This window comes from Capra hircus, chromosome 15, assembly GCF_001704415.2.
Source record: "Capra hircus breed San Clemente chromosome 15, ASM170441v1, whole genome shotgun sequence".
In the NCBI taxonomy this organism is placed as follows: domain Eukaryota; kingdom Metazoa; phylum Chordata; class Mammalia; order Artiodactyla; family Bovidae; genus Capra; species Capra hircus.
Window position 1 is genome coordinate 46,928,825 of NC_030822.1, and position 21,882 is coordinate 46,950,706.

Sequence of the window (21,882 nt, forward strand, 5' to 3'; positions counted from 1 at the left end):
AGAAGTAGTGAATTGGAAAAGATTTCAAAATAAATTATTCAGAACTGAAGAAAGCTACTGATCCATATATTTAAGAATCCTAAAGAGAAAAATATAAAAAGGTGTCCACTCATTAATACAGACCAAACAAGATTATCCCTAAGGTAATAACTGTGGAAGGACTGCGATGGGATTCATTCATGGAGTTCATTAAACTGTTGTCTCACTTTGTATGTCTAAAATTTGCATGACAAAGTGTTTCAAAAAAGAAACTGGCTGTAATTAAGTTACTGCTCTTTCATGGTCTCTGGCTCTTTTACATGTTACCTCTAGAATTAGAGAACCACAGCCTCACTGGTATCATTCCAGGATGGAGGTATGGTATTAAGAACTACATTCTCTGTTCTGAAGATGTATCTACAGCATGGCTGTTACTATACTCTTTAGTATTTAAATAAACTACCAAAGGCAGGGCCCATACCAATAGAAGCATTTCACTTTAGTGAAATGGTGATGGAACGCTAACAAAGTGGCAATCCAGACCTTCCAAGAACCACACTTATATGTCAGACACTCTCTGGATACCTTTAAAGGCAAATCACAGGCTAGTTCGTAAATTCAGGATTACCTGAAGCTAATAAACTGGGTGAGATGCAAAGAGAGCAACAGTGAGCTCATTATCAAAGTTTGAAACCAAAAGTGTTAACATATTGATGAAGAAAATGACAGCACAGTTCCTTTGTTCCAGAAATATTTTAATACAATCATAGTACAGTTATGAAGTCACATTCAATCTACTGAATATATTTAAGGTATTAATAAAAATATTATACATCTTTATTCACTACCTTAATATAATTAAATTATTTGGTTCTTATAGATGAGACTAATTGCCATATATATTCCTATTTGCACTGCTAGTCAAACAGCATGTAAGTAAATCCATGGACTATGGTAGTGGGGCTTTATCCATTTGTGATCTTAAATCTTAAGTATCAAATTGAATGTTTTCTTTTTTAAATGCCACGTGAATCGTAGAAAAAACAGTCAACCAATTTAAGGCAAAATATTGAAAGTTTCATACAACATTAATTTGAAAAGATGAAAGAATATTTTATCAAAGATCATACATGCCTTAACATTGAGATACCTATAGATTCTTATAAAGGCAGTAATAAAAACATCAGTGCAAGTCTTGGATTCCTCAGTACAGAAAATAATAGGTTCTTTGAGAAACCATTATTTTCAAATTCCAAAACACTGCAAGGGGAAAAACTTCTGCTTCAGTTACACTATGATCATTACAAAATGTATTTTTAGCTCCATTATTCTTTACACACAGTCTTACATGTAGCATAACTATTTTTACTCAATAAAGATAGGTGTGAAACACTGTGATTATACATAAAAATTAGTGTCTTAGCTAGTTTGTTTAAACATTTGTTTCAGATTTACTTTAATGCAAGCTTTAAAAAAATGTTTCAAAAAACAACCAATTTAAAGTTTATTGATAGTAAGTAGTGCAAAGAGGCGCCTCTGTCAATTTATTTTTTGGTAAGGGCTGACGATTAGCGTTCACAAAGAAATAACTTATACTTAAAATACATTTAATATATGTGTTTTTTAATGACCAAAGAAGGCACATAATGAGTTAAATTAAGAGAAACATTACCACTTGTTTGAACTCTGGTTAACTATACAGAGTATATAACATACACTTTTGGATAAGAATCCATATTTCTTATAATTGAAAAGTGACATCCCACTCTCTAGCTCTATAAAAGACACTGCCATAACAAGACTGCAACTAGGCAGTATACACTGAGTCCAAGTAACAGTGACCTTTTACCAAGACAGTACATTTTTTTTTTTTTTAAACAGTGGCTAAGTGACAATTCATGGAATGGAATTAGGTCTTAAAAACAAGTGAAAATATCTAGTACTTTTTTACATCTGCAAAGCTACTTACACACTTTAAGGAAATGTTAACTGTATATGGAAAAAGCAAATAAATGGTGGTGCTCTGATCTGCATTTTAATTAACTTATTAAATAGACAACACATTTTAATATAAAAAAAGACATTCATATATGGGGTATCCTACAAATGGACCATTAGTGTTAGGCACCAAAAATTCAAGTTTTCTTTTTAACCTGTCCCACTTATACATCTCAGCTCTTCTATGTCTGCTCTGAAGGTATCACCATTTACATTAAATATCTGCACAGTTTATAAAAATTCTGTTCTGGGCAACTGAATCAGAGATTGTCCTTCCTTTCTTGGTTATTTTTCATTGCATATTTTATCAGTTATCTCACAGCAACTAGATTGCTACAATCTCTTACTACTGAAAAGTGTCTGAATTCCTATTCTAGCCATGAGAATTAATATTATATATACCTTTTTATCCAAACTAAACAATTTATGTGTGAAGTTGAATGAATAACTAATAAAAATGAAGCCTATTCTTAATGGTTACTATAGAATGATTTCAATCATGTCCCTAATGATTCTAAATATTGTATTAAGGAAAGTAATTCATGCGAATGTAAAATGTTTACATATGTTGAGTAAATCAGACAAACTGTGCCAGAGTTCTTGTCCTGGGCCTCTTGTGAAGAGTCTGCCCTACTTGTGAAGTTCTTCTACAGAACAGGAATGGACATCTGGGTGCACACATTTTCTCTTGTTTAATGAGAGAGTGGAGTATAGATACATAGGGGTGAAATTACCAAATTTCAATTCACACTCCTGGGAATAAAAGTAGGATTATAATGGAATGATGGAATTTAGTGTACAGTTATGTTGATGAATCTCATTCAGTTACTGGGTAATAAAAACATGTATCAAATGGCTGATGTTTAAATAAGTTATACATCTTAAGTATAGAAAATTATCTATCTGTGGGAAAAACATTAGTAAGTGTACATAACTTTTTATATTAGTAAAAAGTGAGTGAAAACTACTGAACTATTTATCAAGTCAGGAAAAAACTCAGAATGAAGTACCAGAGAAGCATATGAAGTTAAGGCACCATTATTTACAACTTCAGTGACTGGCACTTATTCTGAAAAAGGCTTGAAAGACATGAATAATAAAAAGCAGTGTTATTTTCCCTACTCTATAAACTACTTAGTAGTTCTTAACTATTTATTATTTGTGCTTTGCTTTTCGGCCCTATGAATAGCAGCTGCATTTTATGGTAACATCCTGCACCTTTCCTCTCCTTTGGTGTTTATGAACATCCACAGTGGTAAAGGCTGTCAAAGGTGCAAAAGAGGAAAACAAACGTGCTGTGTCTGTGTAAGAAACAATACAAAACAGATGGCTGAACTGACAAAATAGTATCAGACCACACTAAAGCTATGACTCAATTACTCAAGAAAGGATTAACTCCTTCACCAACTCAGTCTTTTTTAGAACTTATTATATATTAAGTTTAAGATTTACAGCATTCTATACAATGACTTTAAAATAGCAATGATGTCAACAAATTCATAAAAGTTAGTTAAGTGACTGTTGGTCCACCAGATGTGTTGAAATGCAGCAAGTACATTTACTGTATAATTTCTGTCCAAGTATAAAAATATACAAAGTTCACATGTGTGTGTACACATGTTTATATAACTGTTCTTGCTTCCAAAGCTCAGAAATTCACTAACTTACAAACAGGTTGCTGCAGTTAGTTGATACCATTTAACCGTCTCTTTGCTCAAGTTGAAATCTTTCAACGGCAGGGTTATTCCACCCAAGAAAAAGTTCTCCCGCAGAGATTCTGCACTTAGCACACTTAGCTGAAGTTCTCTCTGTCTTAGGGATTCTTTGCTATATCCACTGTACACAAGCTATAGCAAAGACAAAAAGAAACAGCAGATTACAAATTATTTGTCTGGTTTTTAGGATTATTTTATGTAAAAACATAAGAAAGATTATTAGAGTGACTTCAATTAATAACACTGATTATGACACATCTGGTAGCATTTGTCTCATACTTTAGATACACACGTTGTATTTCAGGAGTCTTGGATCGTACTGTCATTCCTCCCAGTGTCTGACATTCAAATGCACATAGCAGAAAATTACTACTGGCTAAAAATTAAAAACATGGTTTTTCTGAAATGGAGGTATGGGGAAGGGAAATTACAAAGCAGCCTGCCTTAAGATGATTTAATAGATCATCTTTAAAAGAGAAATAGAAGGAAGAGAATGGAAGAAAAAGAGTAGAAGGAAGCAAGCTGGGAAAAAGTAATTGTAATAATTTTATAAAAAGTGAGCGATTACAATCTCCAAAAGGAGATTGTCTTTTTTTCTGGATTTTATATACCATGAGGTGATAATTTCTGATTATCCATCATTCAGTGCAAACTTGCCAACTACAAATGCAGTTTATAGCAAATCTGGAGTGTTGTAAAGCTATTGTCTTTCAAACACTGCATTCAGCGCAAATTTTTTTTCAAGAACACTTCACCATAACTTCTGGGCATTATCTACTTAATCAAGTCCTCTCTGTTTGACTAAGAAAACTGAAAAACTGACCACACTTCAGTTTCGTGAAAGTATATAACACTAACTAGAAAAAGACAATACTACTTTGTGAGAATAATACCATCTTCACCAAACATTTTATATGCTTTTAAACTACTGAAAGGGTATTCCATGGTTTTCATAAATTTACATCCTTGATGAAAATTCAGTATTATTTTGCTTTCAAATCCCTATCTGGAAATTTTTATGTGGATACTGTGTTAACATACATAAATAATGTGGTGTTTATGCTCAAACAGTATTTGACTAAGAGTTAGCAGATTTTAATAGATTTTTAACTTACCATTTCATTGAATGTTGGATTCCTAGTTTTTCGTGAAATTTTGGTTTTACGTTTGGATGTTTTGTGGGTATCTGGAAGTAGGTATGTTTTGACATATGGATTTGGGTCAGCCCCATCTTCAGTAACCTGTAAAGAAACGCATTCCCTTAACAGTACTGCTTCCTACCACAGAATAGGTTTCCTCCACAATCATCATTATTTGTAATCACTCACAAGATCTTTGATGTGCATCACCATGATGAAAAGAGTACCATTTCGGTAAGAGATAGATAATTTCACTGCTCCTCCTATTTGGCCTTGAGCAGGACTGAAGGAACCTACATCTGAAAATACAAAGATGTTCATTTTTATGTGATGTTGGTTGCAGTGGTTCAAGCTGCAACAAAAATTTTTGCTTTAATTCCAGGATCCTCACATGTTGGAGAAAATCTCATTCTCACTGGTTATAGACAGTAACCCCACTGTCACTCCACCACATCCACAGAGAAGTTACAGGCTTGCAGGTCATAGGGGAGCCATGAATTATCAATAAAGAAAAAAATAATCTCACCAGCAGACCTAGCTATTCCTTCAGCTTTCTCATCACGAAGTAAAGGGTGGAAGAAGGTACAAACAAGGTCACACTAAAGTGGAAGAGAAGAAAGATTCATCAATTTAAATATTGTGCACCACACAAAAAAGTATGTTATTATTTTTCAGTTAGGATAGTCACCTCTGCTACATCTGTTGAAGCACTCATCAAACTCTGTAAATAATTGTTTAATTCAATTTTTCTCTTGGCTGCTACGTCTTTTACGTGTGTTCGCCCTAGAACCATTCTATTAGGAAAGCTACAAAAGACAGACAAAAAGAAGTGGGATTTAAGTAATTTCATTTGGGAGTATTTATAGAATCAATACTCAGAAATACTCTTTTATACAGTGAAATAGAAAGTGGAGCCTTAATTCACTATAATTTTTTGATTTCTTTTCTAAGTACTGGAGCTGACACAGTTCAAGTATACATCATCCTTTTATGACCTTGGTACAAAAGGAATGTTGGTTTTGTTAATACACTATATTTATTGCTTATTTCCTACTTATTTCTTCTCAAGATTAACCATTCACAAGTATGCAGATCTTATCCTCCAAAACAACCATTATTCAATAATCACAGCTATTGCAGATACCAGTAAAATGCCACAGAGCTCAAATCATCTTAACTGCTAATTTTGGTGGCAACAGAAAAATGAGACTGCACATGGAAATAAACTCATACCCACTTTTCTGACTCCTTAATTTTGAAATCTAGTCTGAGAAGAATGTGAGTAATTCAGCACAGGAATTTACTGGTCATTACCTACATTAAAAACTGAAGGTTTCCAAAGGACATCAAAAACAAACCTAAACACTATCATTTTGATTACTGCAGTGTCTCAATTTCTTATTTTTCAGAGAAGCTCAGTATGACCACAATAATTATTCCTGCAGTGATTTAGAAAGCTAGAAAATCCCATATATTAAGATTGTGATCATTTATTCATTCAAGAAAAACTTAGTTCCTTGTTTATGTCTAGTACATATTAGGCTCTTGGAATACCAAGGAAAATTAGTCACACACAGTCCATAGTCATACATAGTCCATTTTACACTAACTTAACACAAAGCTTTTGACCTGTACTTGGTAATAAAGAAACTGTTTCCTATTAAAACAACATTAATGAACAAGAATGAAAACATACCCTGGTAACTTCCAAAGTGGAAAAATAATACTGAGCTTATTGTGAAGTTCCTGAAACTCATCAAATGTTCGGAACACAAATGATGGCTCAAGCTGTCCATCCCTCAAAATTCGGACTACATAAATCTGAAAGGAAATCACATCGCAAACATGTTAAATTTATAATATAACCTTTCTTGATAGAAAATTTTCAGCCTGATCATTATATGTACCAAGGGCTCTTCACTTTGTAATATGTATGTCACAATAGGAAATAACAAATATAAAAATCAACGTATTTAATTACTTCTAAGAGTATCTTTAACTATTGTCTAAGATAAGAATTGGAACATGAAAGGCATTCTATTTCTCGGATTAAATAAATGTACTTTCCAAACTTATAAGGGCAGTGCATTTTCAATGAAAATATTAGCAAGTAAATTCATTAAGGAGAGCAAAGGAGAAGGCAAAACATAGTGTGACAGGGTGATGGGAAAAACCTGTTTTACTGGATATTTAAACTGCATTATAACATACTTTACAGAGTAAAATACTGGTGCACAAAGTCATTTATATCTACAGACGACCAGAAATAAATTCAGGGATATAAACTCAGTATATTTAAAGAAGGTATTTATAAATCATTGGGGGAAACAATGGATTATTCAATTAAATGGTGTCCTAAAATATTCTGTGAACATATAAAACTTTACTAATAACAGCTGAAAATCAAAATACTAGTGAAGTCACTTTCTAAACTCTATCAATTTGTCAAAAATTTAAAGGCTGACAGTACTGTAAAATATTATCTGGCAAAAATATTAGCACAAAAATAATAGCAAAAAGATAGTAATATTATACTATTGAAGGGGGGAAAAAGCACACTGAAAGATTGTTTTGTTCAAAAAACAAACTTTATGTGCATATTTTATAATACTTCGTCCCTAGAGAGTAGAATGAGAACTTAGATTTTTAATTTATATACTTCTATACTGGTTGACTTTGTTACACTGTGCAAGCTTAACCTTTGAAATTAAGAACAAATTGAACATAAGGAGAAAAGTAAAACAGCGTCACCCTTTCAGTCTTGTCTCTAAAAAGAAGAGTAACATTGGTCCCTCACGGCTTTGGAGCAAATTTACCAAGAAATAAACACTGAAAAACAGTTTAGGGATGCTCCAAGTACATTTAGGGGTTTTGGACCATCCATGGAAGAAAGAAGTACGAAAAGAACAAATGCTTGAACTTTAGCAGAGTCAGTGAAGGAAGGAGAGAACAAGACTACATGCATGAGTCTCTACTGATACCAAACAAACTTACGTAATGTTTATCTGGGTTGTATTTCTTATGGTAAGTGAAAACAGAAACTTCCTTGATTTGACCATCTTGTCTAAAGGAGTATGTTTTGGGTGAAAATGAAAGGATCGGCTCATCATTGGAAGGAAGACCAGAAAAACGCAACTGAGCAAGGTTATGAATGAAGAAGTTAAACTTTGTGGCAATGCTTCCCAAACTCGATTCAATCAGTCTACAAAATAAAATGTGTTAACACACTGAGAAAACATTCTAATTTATTTAAAATAAACAATTCCATTCCTTTTAAAAATAGTAAGTACATTCTCACTTTGTCAGGATTCCCTTTGCCCCACAGGCCAAAAACCTGTTACAATATATCTCACCCAACAAAAATATTTTAGCACAGGAAAGTTCCATCCCATCCCACTGTCTCTAATAAATGATGCTTGGATTTCTTAAGCTCTGTGGGGTCCAATACTAATTTTAATAGCTATTAGGGATAGAAGATGGTTGGTATAATGCCAAAAGATGGTTCATTTTATTCACTTTAATAAATATGGAAGGCAGTAACTAACCAGACATACAAGGAAGCAACAAAGTAATCCAAAATTCCAAAACCCCATTCTATCAAATAGTCCAACTAGCAGAATCTGGTATCTTATTCCTTCTTCAGAAAGTTATCACTTCTCTCAGTTGGAAAAAGAAGTTTTGACAAGATGCACAGTTTGGTGGGGATAAATTTGGAAGGCACACCTGAATAAATCATTTTAGACAAGCAAAGGAAAACAGAATAAAGCAATACACAAAGAGGAAACTGTCAAAAGAAACTCTCTTGTGTGAGGGAAATTCACACAAAAGAGTTTGTCCTTGTTATGGAGTGAATGTTTGTGTCCTCTAAAATTCATATGCTAAAGCCCCAACTCCATAGGGCATGGAGACAGTGTCCTTATTACAATGACTTTCTTCCTCCTTTCTCTTCTCCCTCCTTCATGCGAGGAAACAGTGAGAAGGCAGTGAGTCGTCTTCAAGTTTGAATCCTCAGCAGGAAGCAAACTGGCTAGCATCTTGATCTTGGACTTCCCAGCCTCCAGAACGATGAGAAGATTCATTTCCTTTGTTTAAGTCCCCTGTCTATGGTATATGGTATATTGGTATGGCAGGCCAACTGACTAAACTTAACATGTCTGCTTCACAGTTTGGCCCAGGGGAGCCAACAAGTCTCAATAAATAAAACAAACCTCATCAATATCTAAATTATCAGCATTAGTCTGGAAGGCTATATGAAAGTCAGCTTCCTTCAATTCAACTCAGCCCAGACTCATGAGACCAGTGTAATCTACTTCTTCTCCACTGAGAGGAATAAGGCAAGATAAAAAGCAAAGAAAAGAACATGAGCCTATGTGCTCCTTCCTCCCTTCTGTGGCCTCTAATGAGGTGGCACCACCAGTCTGTGACCAACCTGGTCACCAGATGTGTAGAACATATTTGCCTACAGGAAGATTTTCTTTAAAAGTAATAATCACAAGTTCAAATGCCAGTCACTGGAATATGTGTTTCAAGCACTACATCATGTATTAACAATTTAACAGCAGTGTCCCAGAGTTCACTGTTTTAAGCACTTACAGTATCCATGAAAATTGTTATGCCAGAATCTTAAAAGATATAGTGGTATAGATATCATTTCAGGAAAAATCCTTTTATCTGTTCATAAATGGAATGTTTACAATTAAAATCATTTATATTCTAAATATAAGATCATATTTTGAGATAAATAATTTGGGGGGGGGCACACTGTATGTCTTGCAAAATCTTAGATCCTTGAACAGGGATTGAACCCAGGTCACCACTGGGTGACTCAGTGAAAGCACTGAGTCCTAACCACGGGACCACCTGGCAATTTCCAAAACAAATGTATTTTTTAAAGTGCTATTGCCAATCCTTCACATTTATTCAGTAAATAAACTTTTGAAACAAGCTTTTGATAAACCTACTACTTGATAAACCACAGTTAATACTGTGAATCACAATTTTTTCTTGTTAAGTCAGAATTTTGATATATAGCATTTGTTTAAACTAAGGAAAACAAATCAAAGCTAAACAGGGTGTGTCTTCTCTAATATATTTAAATATACCTTACCTAGTAAAGAAGATTGTAGCTTCTGCATCTGTAGTTTGGGGCTGAAGTGCATCTCTAACATATTTCAAATCCTGAATACTTGTAAGTTCTGGTAACCCTGAAGGAATCATCTATAGAAAGGAAAAAGGGCTTGTGACTCAAAATTTTTACAAGTCTGTTCCACACCGCTCCCTAAAAGCTGACCAAGTAATCAGACAAAGAGCAAATAAACGACTCAAGAGTTTTGAGGAGTTTGTTAGTATTTTAGGTACCTAAAATCTCTCAGAAATAAGAAAAATCTTGGCCAAGGAGGTCAACTGTTGGAAGTCACAGTCTATGGAATAAAAACTGTGAAATCCAAACCTTCTGTGTAGTCTTCCGTTTCTATATCAATTTCAGTCACAATAATCATAGGACTTTTTTTGGCTTGTTCTCAATATACATCCAAAAAAACAAATAAATCTTAAGAGCACAGCTTAATGAATATCCAAAATCTGAACATATACAGGTAACGACAAAAAATATTCACCAGCATCCCAAATGACACTCGCAGGGTCCCTTTCAGATACTATTCCCGCTTATCCCCAGTGTATCCACTTGAGGGTCCTTTTTTTTATTGCATGGACATATAAATGGTGTCTGGCATATTTCCCATGGCAACATTTTAAAATATTTCAGTAATAATATACCTGACATTTAAAACCAGAATAAATTTTATTCCAAAAATCACATAATATCTGTCTTTAGATACGGAAACATAGAAGAATTAATATAAAATTAATTAAATGCTTGTAAATAACAGAGTTACCAGTGAAAGGAGGTTAAGAAAGAGGTTTGTTTGCTTTCTTATCAAGTTGTAGGCTTGACAGCAGAGGTCCACAAACAACTGGAAACGAATTGTGGGCTTTTCACCCCCATTAATGACATATGCCATGTCAGAGGTCAGCACAAAAGGAGCCCGATCCCTATTTTAAAAGTACAAAAAAAAAAAAAGAAAAGAAAAGAAAGTATATACAAAGTATTATTTACAGAAGATATGCAAATAAGTGCTATTGCTATTACATGGTTATTGAACTAAAGCTACTTAAGCCATAGCAATTTCTAACTGGGTTACTTAATATCAGGAAATTCTGAATTTACATAATTCTAAAAAATTCACATTTCAAGGAAAGCCATCATATAATCTCATTATTTGGGTAGAATTTATATATGATATTTTCCAAGGTGATTATCAGTCTACACACAACCAGAGATCAAACAGTACATATAAATGAATATAGAGAAAACTTTTCTATTTGTTGCCATTATACAATTGGAACATTTCTAATAGGTACCCTAACTAGATAAGACAAAACAGACCTTAATTCATTCAACAAAGGTTACACACACATATACATTCTTGTCTATTACATGGTAAACTCATCTTTTAAAGCCTTTTTCATCCCTAGTTATGCTAAAAGGGAGCAACAAGGCAAAGAACAGCAAGAAAATGTTTTTAAAACTGAAGTTTAGTTGATATAAAATATTATGTTACATGTATAAAGTGATTCACGATTTTTAAAGATTCTCCATTTATAATTATAAAATATTGGCTATATTTTGTATGTTGTACAATATATCCTTATAGCTTATTTTATATGATAATAGTTTGGGACATTAATTTGTGAAATAGGAAGTGCCTCTATTTTCTTTAGCAATAATAACAATAGTAGTACCTTTTGAAGCTACCAAACATCTGGGCGTGGCCCAAAAACTTTCCAAAGTCAATATGAAACATGTGTCCTGTGCTTCGAAGCATTATATTGTCATTGTGTCGATCACAGATGCCTAAAACATAGGTGGCTACACAGCATCCAGCACAAGAATAGATAAAATTCTCAGAAGCCTATAATAAAGATAAATTATCTTAGGAAAGATAAAATTATCTTAGGAAGGAAAAATAAAGGGAAAATAAAATTATCTTAGGAAAAAGATTACTTTTAAAGGAGGCAGGGTTACAAAGATTAAAGTAATTTATCACTCATTGAAAACACAATTCTATTCTACTTTCTCCATAGTTTGTAAACTGGGTTATGGTAACAGATACCAGTTTTTCAAAAGTAAACACCCTTCTAAGAGTTATTGCCCCTTCTGTCTAGCTTTTGTTTCACAGCAGGTAGAGATTCTGCCAGTCTCTACTTAGGGTATAACGTGCCTTTGAACATCTTTTAAGCATCACGTTTCTGGAACCCTGCTCTTCACAGGCTCTGCTCCTTACCACAAGCTGTTTAACACTGGAACAAAGATTAATCTAAATAAAGGAATTTTTTTTTTTCCTTTTTTGGCGTGTAGGAATGACATGTGTAAAGAAAGTAAACTTATATCTTTAAACATCTAATAATATAATGAGTGTGCTTTGTCATCCATTTAGTGACTATGTGTCATCATCAAGTTTCTCAAAGCTGGAAGATCTTTCATGTTAGCCCCGCCTGTCCTAGGGATTAAATTAATAATATAATATCACATCAGTCAGTCAGTCAGTTCAGCCACTCAGTCGAGTCTGACTCTTTGCGACCCCATGAATGGCAGCACGCCAGGCCTCCCTGTTTATCACCAACTCCCAGAGTTCACTCAGACTCAAGTCCATCGAATCGGTGATGCCATCCAGCCATCTCACTCTCTGTCGTCCCCTTCTCCTCCTGCCCCCAATCTCTCCCAGCATCAAAGTCTTTTCCAATGAGTCAGCTCTTTGCATGAGGTGGCCAAAGTACTGGAGTTTCAACTTTAGCATTATTCCTTCCAAAGAAACCCCAGGGCTGATCTCCTTCAGAATGGACTGGTTGGATCTCCTTGCAGTCCAAGGGACTCTCAAGAGTCTTCTCCAACACCACAGTTCAAAAGCATCAATTCTTTGGTGCTCAGCCTTCTTCACAGTCCAACTCTCACATCCATACATAACCACTGGAAAAACCATAGCCTTCACTAGACGGACCTTAGTCGACAAAGTAATGTCTCTGCTTTTGAATATGCTATCTAGGTTGGTCATAACTTTCCTTCCAAGGAGTAAGCGTCTTTTAATTTCATGGCTGCAGTCACCAGTCATCTGCAGTGATTTTGGAGCCCCCCAAAAAATAGAAGTCTGACACTGTTTCCACTGTTTCCTCATCTATTTCCCATGAAGTGATGGGACCAGATGCCATGATCTTCGTTTTCTGAATGTTGAGCTTTAAGCCAACATTTTTACTCTCCTCTTTCACTTTCATCAAGAGGCTTTTGAGTTCCTCTTCACTTTCTGCCATAAGGGTGGTGTCATCTGCATATCTGACATTATTGGTATTTCTCCCAGCAATCTTGATTCCAGCTTGTGTTTCTTCCAGCCCAGCATCTCTCATGATGTACTCTGCATAGAAGTTAAATAAGCAGGGTGACAGTATACAGCCTTGACGTACTCCTTTTCCTATTTGGAACCAGTCTGTTGTTCCATGTCCAGTTCTAACTGTTGCTTCCTGGGTGCATACATATTTCTCAAGAGGCAGGTTAGGTGGTCTGGTACTCCCATCTCTCTCAGAATTTTCCACAGTTTTTTGTGATCCACACAGTCAAAGGCTTTGGCATAGTCAATAAAGCAGAAATAGATGTTTTTCTGGAACTCTCTTGCTTTTTCGATGATCCAGCGGATGTTGGCAATTTGATCTCTGGTTCCTCTGCCTTTTCTAAAACCAGCTTGAACGTCAGGAAGTTCACGTAGAAGGATACAATTGTATACAATGCACATTTTAATGTAAAGCACATGTTGTTCACTCACTTTGCGACCTCACAGAATGCAGCACACCCCACTCCTTTGTCCTCACCACCTGCCAGAGTTTGCTAAAATTCATATCCATTGGGTCAGTGATACTAATCTAACCATTCCATCCTCCGTTGCCCCCTTCTCCTTTTGCCTCCAGTCTTTTCCAGCATCAGGGTCTTTTCCAATGAGTTGGCTCTTCACATCAGGTGGCCAAAGTACTGCAGCTTCAGCTTCAGCATCAGCCCTTCCAATGAATATTCAGGATTGATTTCTTTTAGGATTGACTGGTTTGATCTCTGTGCAGTCCAAGGGATTTTCAAGAATCTTCTCTAGCTTCACAATTTGAAAGCATCAATTCTTTGGCGCTCAGACTTCTTTACAGTCCAACTCTCAAATCTATACATAGTTACTGGAAAAACTGTAGCTTTGAGTATATGAACATTGGTGGGGAAAGTGATGTGATTAAAAGTGATTAAAAAGCTTTTTAGTATGCTGCCAAGGTTTGTCATAGCTTTCCTTCCAAGGAGCAAGCATCTTTTAATTTGCTGGCTGCAATCACCATCTGAGTGATTTTGGAGCCCAAGAAAATAAAATCTGTCACTGCTTCCACTTTTTTCCTTTCTATTTGCCATGAAGTGATGGGACCAGATATCATGATCTTCGTTTTATTAATGTTGCGTTAAAAGCACATGCATTTATTCTCAATACACCACATTTCTGAGTGAAAATCATAAGGCACTACATGCTCAAGGGATCAATTTTATTCCATAACTCTGTAGACATTATTAGTGATGATAATGATGATGATAAGAGCATATGTTTACACAGCACTTATCACAAACCAGGCATTGCACTAGTCTCTCTCTACATACACACTCATACTATTTACATTAGTGTAAATAGTATTTACATCATTCTTTTGTTATAAGATTTTAAATAAATTCAATATGATATATACACACAAACATGCATCACCATTAAAACTGTATCACCATTAAAAGTGTTCTTGAGTCTTTCTTAGATCAATTGAGGATTGTTAGAAGCCTTATGTGCTAAGAGATTTCCCTTTCCTATTATGTAATTCAAAAGTATACTAAACAAAAACTTGATGCCTCCTACAGGAAGAATATCAATTAGAGAATTTATTTTATGTAGTGCTTTACATATATTAATTCATTTAATTTTCACAATTATCTTATACATTATTTTTTACAGTCATAATATATACTATACTGTTTTATAGCAAAGATCACTGATGCACAAGAGGTTAAGTCAACCGATTCTTATAGTTTGTGAGTGACTTGGGACCTGAATTCAAGCTCAGAGAGCTTGAATCTTCTACTTCTTCTTCACAATCTTCTATTAACATATTTTCATGAAATACAACAGTCTGGGTTATAAAAATATCTCTGGTTTTGCTGGCCTCTAAATATATGTTTGGAATTTTTTTTTTTTTGTAATTTAGTATTGGTTTCACTCAGATCCTTGCCATTAAAGCATTCTGTTTTTTATTCTTTTCTTTACTTGGAGAAAAATGCTGTTTTCACAACTTAAAACTGAATGACTAGTCACAAGAGCTGGAAAATGAAAGCAGTTGAGAATATGGAGACTAGTTAATTACCTTTTCATATTCCTCTTCAGAAGGATTGTATTTCCTCAGCCACTCAGCAAGCGGTTTATCTTTAAAGGATCCAGTCACACCATATTCCACTTGGATTTTCCTGAGGGTATCTGAAGCAGGAACTAGCTCCACCATGCCTTTAGCAACAAAACATTAAGACGTGAAAATGTATCCCTGCAAATGCACAGCTTTTGATGTTTGACATAAGATACCAGTTAAGAATAATCATTTAAAAAAAATCAACTCTGGCAGCCCATACTAGGAAGTGTGAACAATCAAAATTATCAATATAAAAATCAATTTTATTTTCAAAAGTACCCAAGATATAAAACTGAATTTGACTATTTGAGACTTTATATCTGTATATCCATGTGCTACCCCCACAAAGAGTAACAATTTTAATTACAAACTAGGTAAAACTGATTCCACTAATAAAGCTACTTATAAGATATATGCTGTCCCATTTCAGCACAAAAGAAGCTTCTCTATAGCATGTACCTGGGCAATGTAAGAGTGTTTCAGAGTATAGGAAGCCCTTTCAAAGGGAAGAACAGATTAAGATGGTCTTTGTGATGTGTCTGAGTCTCAGGTACATGTTTTCTCTTCCTTAATGAAATGTAAATGCTGTACTTATGTAGAAAAATCTCAAAAATATATATGTCTTTAAACACAAATCCACATAGAGAACTGTACCTTTTGTGTTTAAAAAAAAGACTATTATGTATGTTGGAACATACACAAAATAGTCTCAGAAAGAGAATTCCCTGAGTTAGAGAATTCTCTGAGTTAGGACTCAGAGTTTCACTGCTGGGGTCACAAGTTCAATCGCTAGTCAGGGAACTAAGATTCCTGCATGCTGTGCGATATGGCAAAAAAAATTTAAAAATGAAAAAAAAGTAGTCTCAGAAACCTATGTAAATGGTTATATTTTGGGGCCAGGCTGCCAAGAGGTGTGGGTGAAAACTAGGATTCCAATTTATTCTATTACAGGCTATATGGATATTTTACTATATGTGTATATAGAATAAAGATACAGATACAGAGACCTGCTCTGAAGAAAGGACTAGGCTAAGGTTTCCAGGCCATTCCAAAAGAAGGCATTCAAAAGAAAGCATTCAGGGCCAGGTTGTAATCTCAGTAGTCTAGTCACACATGGCAGAGTGAATTCATTTGAATCTTTTATGTTGCTTAATTACATCATTTGATTTATAGTTCACAGTGACATGCTTTTTCAATGAATATCTGCATCCCGATTTTATGAGTATGATTAATCAAATTTTCAATATACATACAAATTTCTAATTTCTTTATCAAACACATACACATACAAACTACTATGTACAAAACAGTGGATAAAAGTTCATAATGATACAAAGTACAATTATCCTCTAAGGGAACTTAAAATGAATCTAGCAGAGAAGACACAATGTCTGGTAAGTATTAAAGACAACTGCTGAACCTGGAGAAGGGAGGATTACTATACACTGATTATTTTAGGCTGAGGTGCTTGTTAAAAACTTCAGTTTTTAACCATGTGAATGTGGTTTCTTCATTTGAAAAATAAGGACACAGAAAGATAACACAAATGCAAAGCTTTAGCACAAGGCAAGGCACAAGGTAAGCCTTGTGTTAGAAACAACATAAAAAGGAGCAAGTTCATTGCCTACAAAATTACACAGAATTCCATAAGAGAAAAGAGTTCAACTATATGAAATAAGTATGGTGACAGAAAAACTAATCCAAGCAAATGACAGACTCATGTTAAGGAATCTCTCTTGATAAAGTGACTTCTATTTTACAAGACGTACTGTCTTGCAAGATTAGGGCTGCTCATTGGGTTATTATAGAATATCAGCAAGAATTCTTAAAATTTACTTGATTACCCCCTTTTTTCTGACCAGGGATCGAACCTGTGCCCCTTTGTAGAGGAAAGGCAGAGCCTTAACCACTGGACCATGAGGGAAGTCTCTGACCTGATTTCCTTTTGATAAGATAAAGTCTATACATTCTAACCTGAGAAAGCAAAGTGATATGGTTGAGATCACAGACCAGCATCAGGACCATGCGAGCATGAACACTCTGAGCATTATCCAAGGGAAAAAAAAAAAGACTACATCCAACAGATTTACCTCGATCTCTGCCAGTTGAGAGACATTTGAAAATTACCATCCTCAGATCTAGTCCTTCTTTAAGCCAGATCTTGTCCATAATCTTTATCATTTGTAAAGCTAACATATCTTGCCGAAGATCTTCACCAACCTTGAAATCAAGGAAGCAAAATGAAATTTGTATATTTCCAAAAGCCTTAATAGATTACATATAAAAAAGGGGGGAGGAGTAGGGAGAAGGGAATAGAGAAAAGAGTAAAGAATAAAATGAACTGAACCATCTTTTTATTCTTCTGCAGCATCCCAGAGAAAGTTACTTAACTTCTTTATGTCTCAATTTCCTGATCTGTACACTTTAAAAGACTAGGTTTTACAGTATAAGTATTATATTCAATTTTTTAAAGGAGCAATATGGGGGATCTTTTTGATGATCAAAATATTTCATATCTTGACTGTATCGATGTCAACATCCTAACTGCAATATTGTATAAGATAATATCATTGTGTAGAGGGTATGCAGGATTTCTGTGTAATTTCTTTTTTTTTTTTTTTTCTGTGTAATTTCTTAAAGTGAACTATGAATCTACAATGATCAGTTTACTTTAAAAAAAAGTTAACTCTCCAAAAATGAATTCCAACTGGAATTACATCAAGTTTTCATTTTCTTCTTAAATTGGATAAAATAAGTTTAAAAACACATTAATGATAAATACATTTTTGAGATGAGCCAAGAAAATTATGAGGGGAAAAAAAGAGTTAATTTGCCTTAAAAAAATTACAACATACAAAATTACTGTATTCAAAAAGATGAGACTGTTTTAGGAAAAGGCAAAGACATCAGTAAAATAAAATGAAGTCTAAAACCAGATCTGAGTATATGGGAACTTGCTATATATATCAAAGGTGGTTGACTAATCAAACTCATTGAATTAACTAAATCTCTACATTCTTTCCTAAAAATAATACTAACTGTGATTGCAACAGAGAAAACTTTGATTGCTAATGCATGTGTGTGCATGCTCAGTTGTGTCTGACTCTTTGCGATCCAATGGACTGTAGCCTGCCAGGCTCCTCTGTCCACTGAATTTTCCAGGCAAGAATACTGAGTGGGTTGCCATTTCCTTCTCTAGGGGATCTTCCTGACCCAGGGATCGAACCATGTCTCTTAAGTCTCCTGCACTGGCAGGAAGATTCTTTACTGCTGCCCCTTTACCATGCACCTGGAAGCTCTGATTGGTAACAGATTCCCACAGGTAAGTTACATGGTTTCAAAAACAGTGCCAGTTCATAGTTTTGCCATTTTACTCTGCACATCTCTAAGGTGTACCGTTTACATCATACTCTGGGTGAAAGGCACTACCTGGACCTGTGATATACTTAACTAGCATAAGATGGCCATATGCAGCAGCAATAGCCCAGAGTTGCACTTGTTCCCAAATCCATCTGGAGACAGTTTATAGCAGTAATAATTTTTCACAGCTATTCAATTTCATTAAACACTAAATAAAATTACTTTTCCAATTCTCAAAAAGGAATTTGAGAAAAGAATTTTTAAATTACAAACAAACAAAGTCACCTTATTCTGCTCACCTTAAACATGACATTAATTTCTTCCCCCATTGGATCAGCATTCACCATTGTGACTTTCAAGGGCACAGCATTAGAACTGAAGAAGGAACATGACTACAAATACAATACGTTAAGCATTAAAATGATAATACGGAAATGAAAATAAACTGAACAAACTCATTAGCAGACATCAAATTTAAAATTAAACTGGTTAAAAAACTAATTTAAGACTGTGAGAGTAATTTTAAAAAAACAACAAACAAAATCCAAAGGGAAAATGTAATCCCCACTACCCCCACCTTCAGTGACATACATATAACCCAGTCACCCCCTGTTATAGTCCAATGAAGAGTAGCCATATGTCAACTTTAAAAAAATTAAATCTGAGACTCCTTTCAAAATAACAGACTCTAATGGATGAATTAACTGGTTGCTTTTGCTGAACTCATGTTAGAGAAAAATCCATTATTTGTATTATTATTAGCCCAATTAAAAATACAATTACTCAATTTTGATATTACAACTACTTTTTAATGACTCTAAAAAGTGTTATAAACCTTTGAAGAGTCCACATGGCCATTCACAAGGAAGGTAAAAAACTGCCTACCTGTGACTGGTGAGTTTTACCATTGGAATTATAACATATGCAACTATTATACCATAGCAAAAATAATTTATTTCAAGTCAATAAATAATTTCATTCTCCTTTTTTGTTCAGGAATGGTAATCAGATAAGCATATACTGAGATAAAAACAGATCTTACACAAACACACAACCAGAAGTACTTATAACCAACCTATGCACTTATAACCAACCTATGTACTGCATTTGCCTTAAGCATACCTGCCCATCTGCCTTTTTATTACACAATATTTGAAAATGTAATATGAACTAAAGTATTTTATGTCACCTTAATATTTAATTCTTTTGCCACAAGACTTGGATTGAGAGGAAGACGGCATTTACTTTTTAGAAAAAAGGACTGTACTCGTTCCATACTCCTTTGGAGGACAACCTAGTTAAAGAAATTGATATTTTAAGTACATAATGAAAATGATGACCTATTTTTCAGACAACAAAAGCATGATGTGGACCCAATTTTTTAAATGCCCAACTGTCATGTGGTCAAAAACAGCTGTTGCTAAAGAAAGTTAATTTTACTATAAAAATAAAATTTACAGCAAAGACTATAAACATAAGGGGGAAGTACATATGCTCATATTTAACATATTTGTTAATACTAACAGTCAAATAAACAAATAGAGGTTAAATAATAACGAGATACCAATTTTTATCTAACATGAAAAATTTAAGATAACATCCAGTGCTGGGAACAGGGTCAGAAATAGATACTTTCATAATCTATTGGTGGGGAGTGGAGTCTTCACTGGTTAATTTTTGTTTTTGATATTGTAATTTAATATAAACTATTATAACTGAAAATGAATTAGCTCTTGACTGAATTATTTCATCTGTAGGATTATCCTATAAAGGAATACTAGCAAAAGGGCAAACACTTACACATTCAAGTTCATCACAGAACTGTTCAGGAAAAGAAAAATGTATAAACAACCTGCATAGATGTAATGGTTCATAATTTATGCTACCATACCTTGTAATACTATGTTCTCATTAAGAAACAAAAAGTATAATTATATGTACTGACATGAATTCTCCAAGTCAAAAAAAAAAGCAATTTACAAATTAAAAAAGCATTATTGCTAAAAGAAATTAAAGATCAAAGATATCCCACGTTCATGAACTAAAAGACTTATTAATTACTAAGATTGTGATATTTCCCAAATATTGATCTACAAATTCAACACAATCTTTATCAAAACTCCAACTGCTCTTTTTGCAGAAATGGGAAGGCTGATACTAAAATTCATATAGTATTATAAGGGACTTCCAAACAGCCAAACAATCTTGAAAAAGAAAAAGTTGGAGGACTCACACTTTCTGATTTCAAAACCTGCTACAAAGCAGGTAATGAAAAAAGTACAGTGTGAAGACAGAGATATAGATCAATGGAACAGAACTGAGAGTCCAGAAATAAACCCATACAACTATGGTCAACAGATTCTCAACTACGGTGCTGAGTTTATTCAATAGGAAAGAACAGTTCCTTTAGCAGATGGTGTAGCAACACCTGGATAACCACACATAAAAGAATGAAGTTGGGACTCTTAGCTCATAGAACAAAGCAAACGAATAACAACAAAAATAACCTCAAAATGGATCAAAGACTTTTTAAAAGTGAACCTATAAAACTCCTAGAAAATGTAAGTGTGCATCATTGTGACCTTGGATTTGACAATGAATTCTTAGACAGGATAGTAAAAGAACAAGCAACAAAAGAAAAAAAATTAGATTTCATAAAATTAAAATCTTCTGTGCATCAAAGTACATTACGAAGGAAATAAAAATACACAAAATGGGAGAAAATATTTACAAACAGTGTATCTGATAGTGTCCAGAATACATAAAGAACTCTAACAATTCAACAATAAAAAGACAAATCAATTAAAAAGGACTTAGAAATTTCTCCACAGAAGAAATACAAATGGCCAACAAACAAATGAAAATAAGCTCCAAATCATTAGCCATTAGACAAATGCAAATCAAAACTACCATGAGATACCACTACACATCCACTAGGATGACTATAGTTTAAAAAAACTAAAAATAAATTTTGGTGAGGATATGGAGAAAATGAAACCCTCATTTGTTTTTTTGTTATTGTCACTAAGTCACATTCGACTCTTTGGGAAGCCATGGACTGTAGCCTGCCAGGCTCTTCTGTCCACAGTGTTTTCCAGGGGAGAATACTGAAGTAGGTAGCCATTTCCTTCTCCACGGGATCTTCCCGACCCAGGGACTGAACCCATATGTCTCCT

General features: G+C 34.2%; 1 protein-coding gene across 1 annotated transcript in view; it reads right to left on the minus strand.

Moving 5' to 3' along the window:
- PIK3C2A (phosphatidylinositol-4-phosphate 3-kinase catalytic subunit type 2 alpha) overlaps positions 717 to 21,882 on the minus strand; it is a 113,226-nt gene continuing 92,060 nt past the window's right edge. Inside the window, exons 20-33 of the mRNA XM_018059609.1 lie at positions 19,896 to 20,000; positions 19,006 to 19,098; positions 17,437 to 17,566; positions 15,308 to 15,444; positions 11,633 to 11,802; positions 10,726 to 10,882; positions 9,939 to 10,048; positions 7,826 to 8,033; positions 6,528 to 6,652; positions 5,520 to 5,637; positions 5,358 to 5,430; positions 5,021 to 5,130; positions 4,808 to 4,933; positions 717 to 3,824 (exon numbers count right to left, since the gene is read on the minus strand). Of these exons, the coding sequence (XP_017915098.1) occupies positions 3,642 to 3,824; positions 4,808 to 4,933; positions 5,021 to 5,130; positions 5,358 to 5,430; positions 5,520 to 5,637; positions 6,528 to 6,652; positions 7,826 to 8,033; positions 9,939 to 10,048; positions 10,726 to 10,882; positions 11,633 to 11,802; positions 15,308 to 15,444; positions 17,437 to 17,566; positions 19,006 to 19,098; positions 19,896 to 20,000 (1,845 nt within the window). The 3' untranslated portion in view covers positions 717 to 3,641. The remainder of the gene's footprint in view (positions 3,825 to 4,807; positions 4,934 to 5,020; positions 5,131 to 5,357; positions 5,431 to 5,519; positions 5,638 to 6,527; positions 6,653 to 7,825; positions 8,034 to 9,938; positions 10,049 to 10,725; positions 10,883 to 11,632; positions 11,803 to 15,307; positions 15,445 to 17,436; positions 17,567 to 19,005; positions 19,099 to 19,895; positions 20,001 to 21,882) is intronic.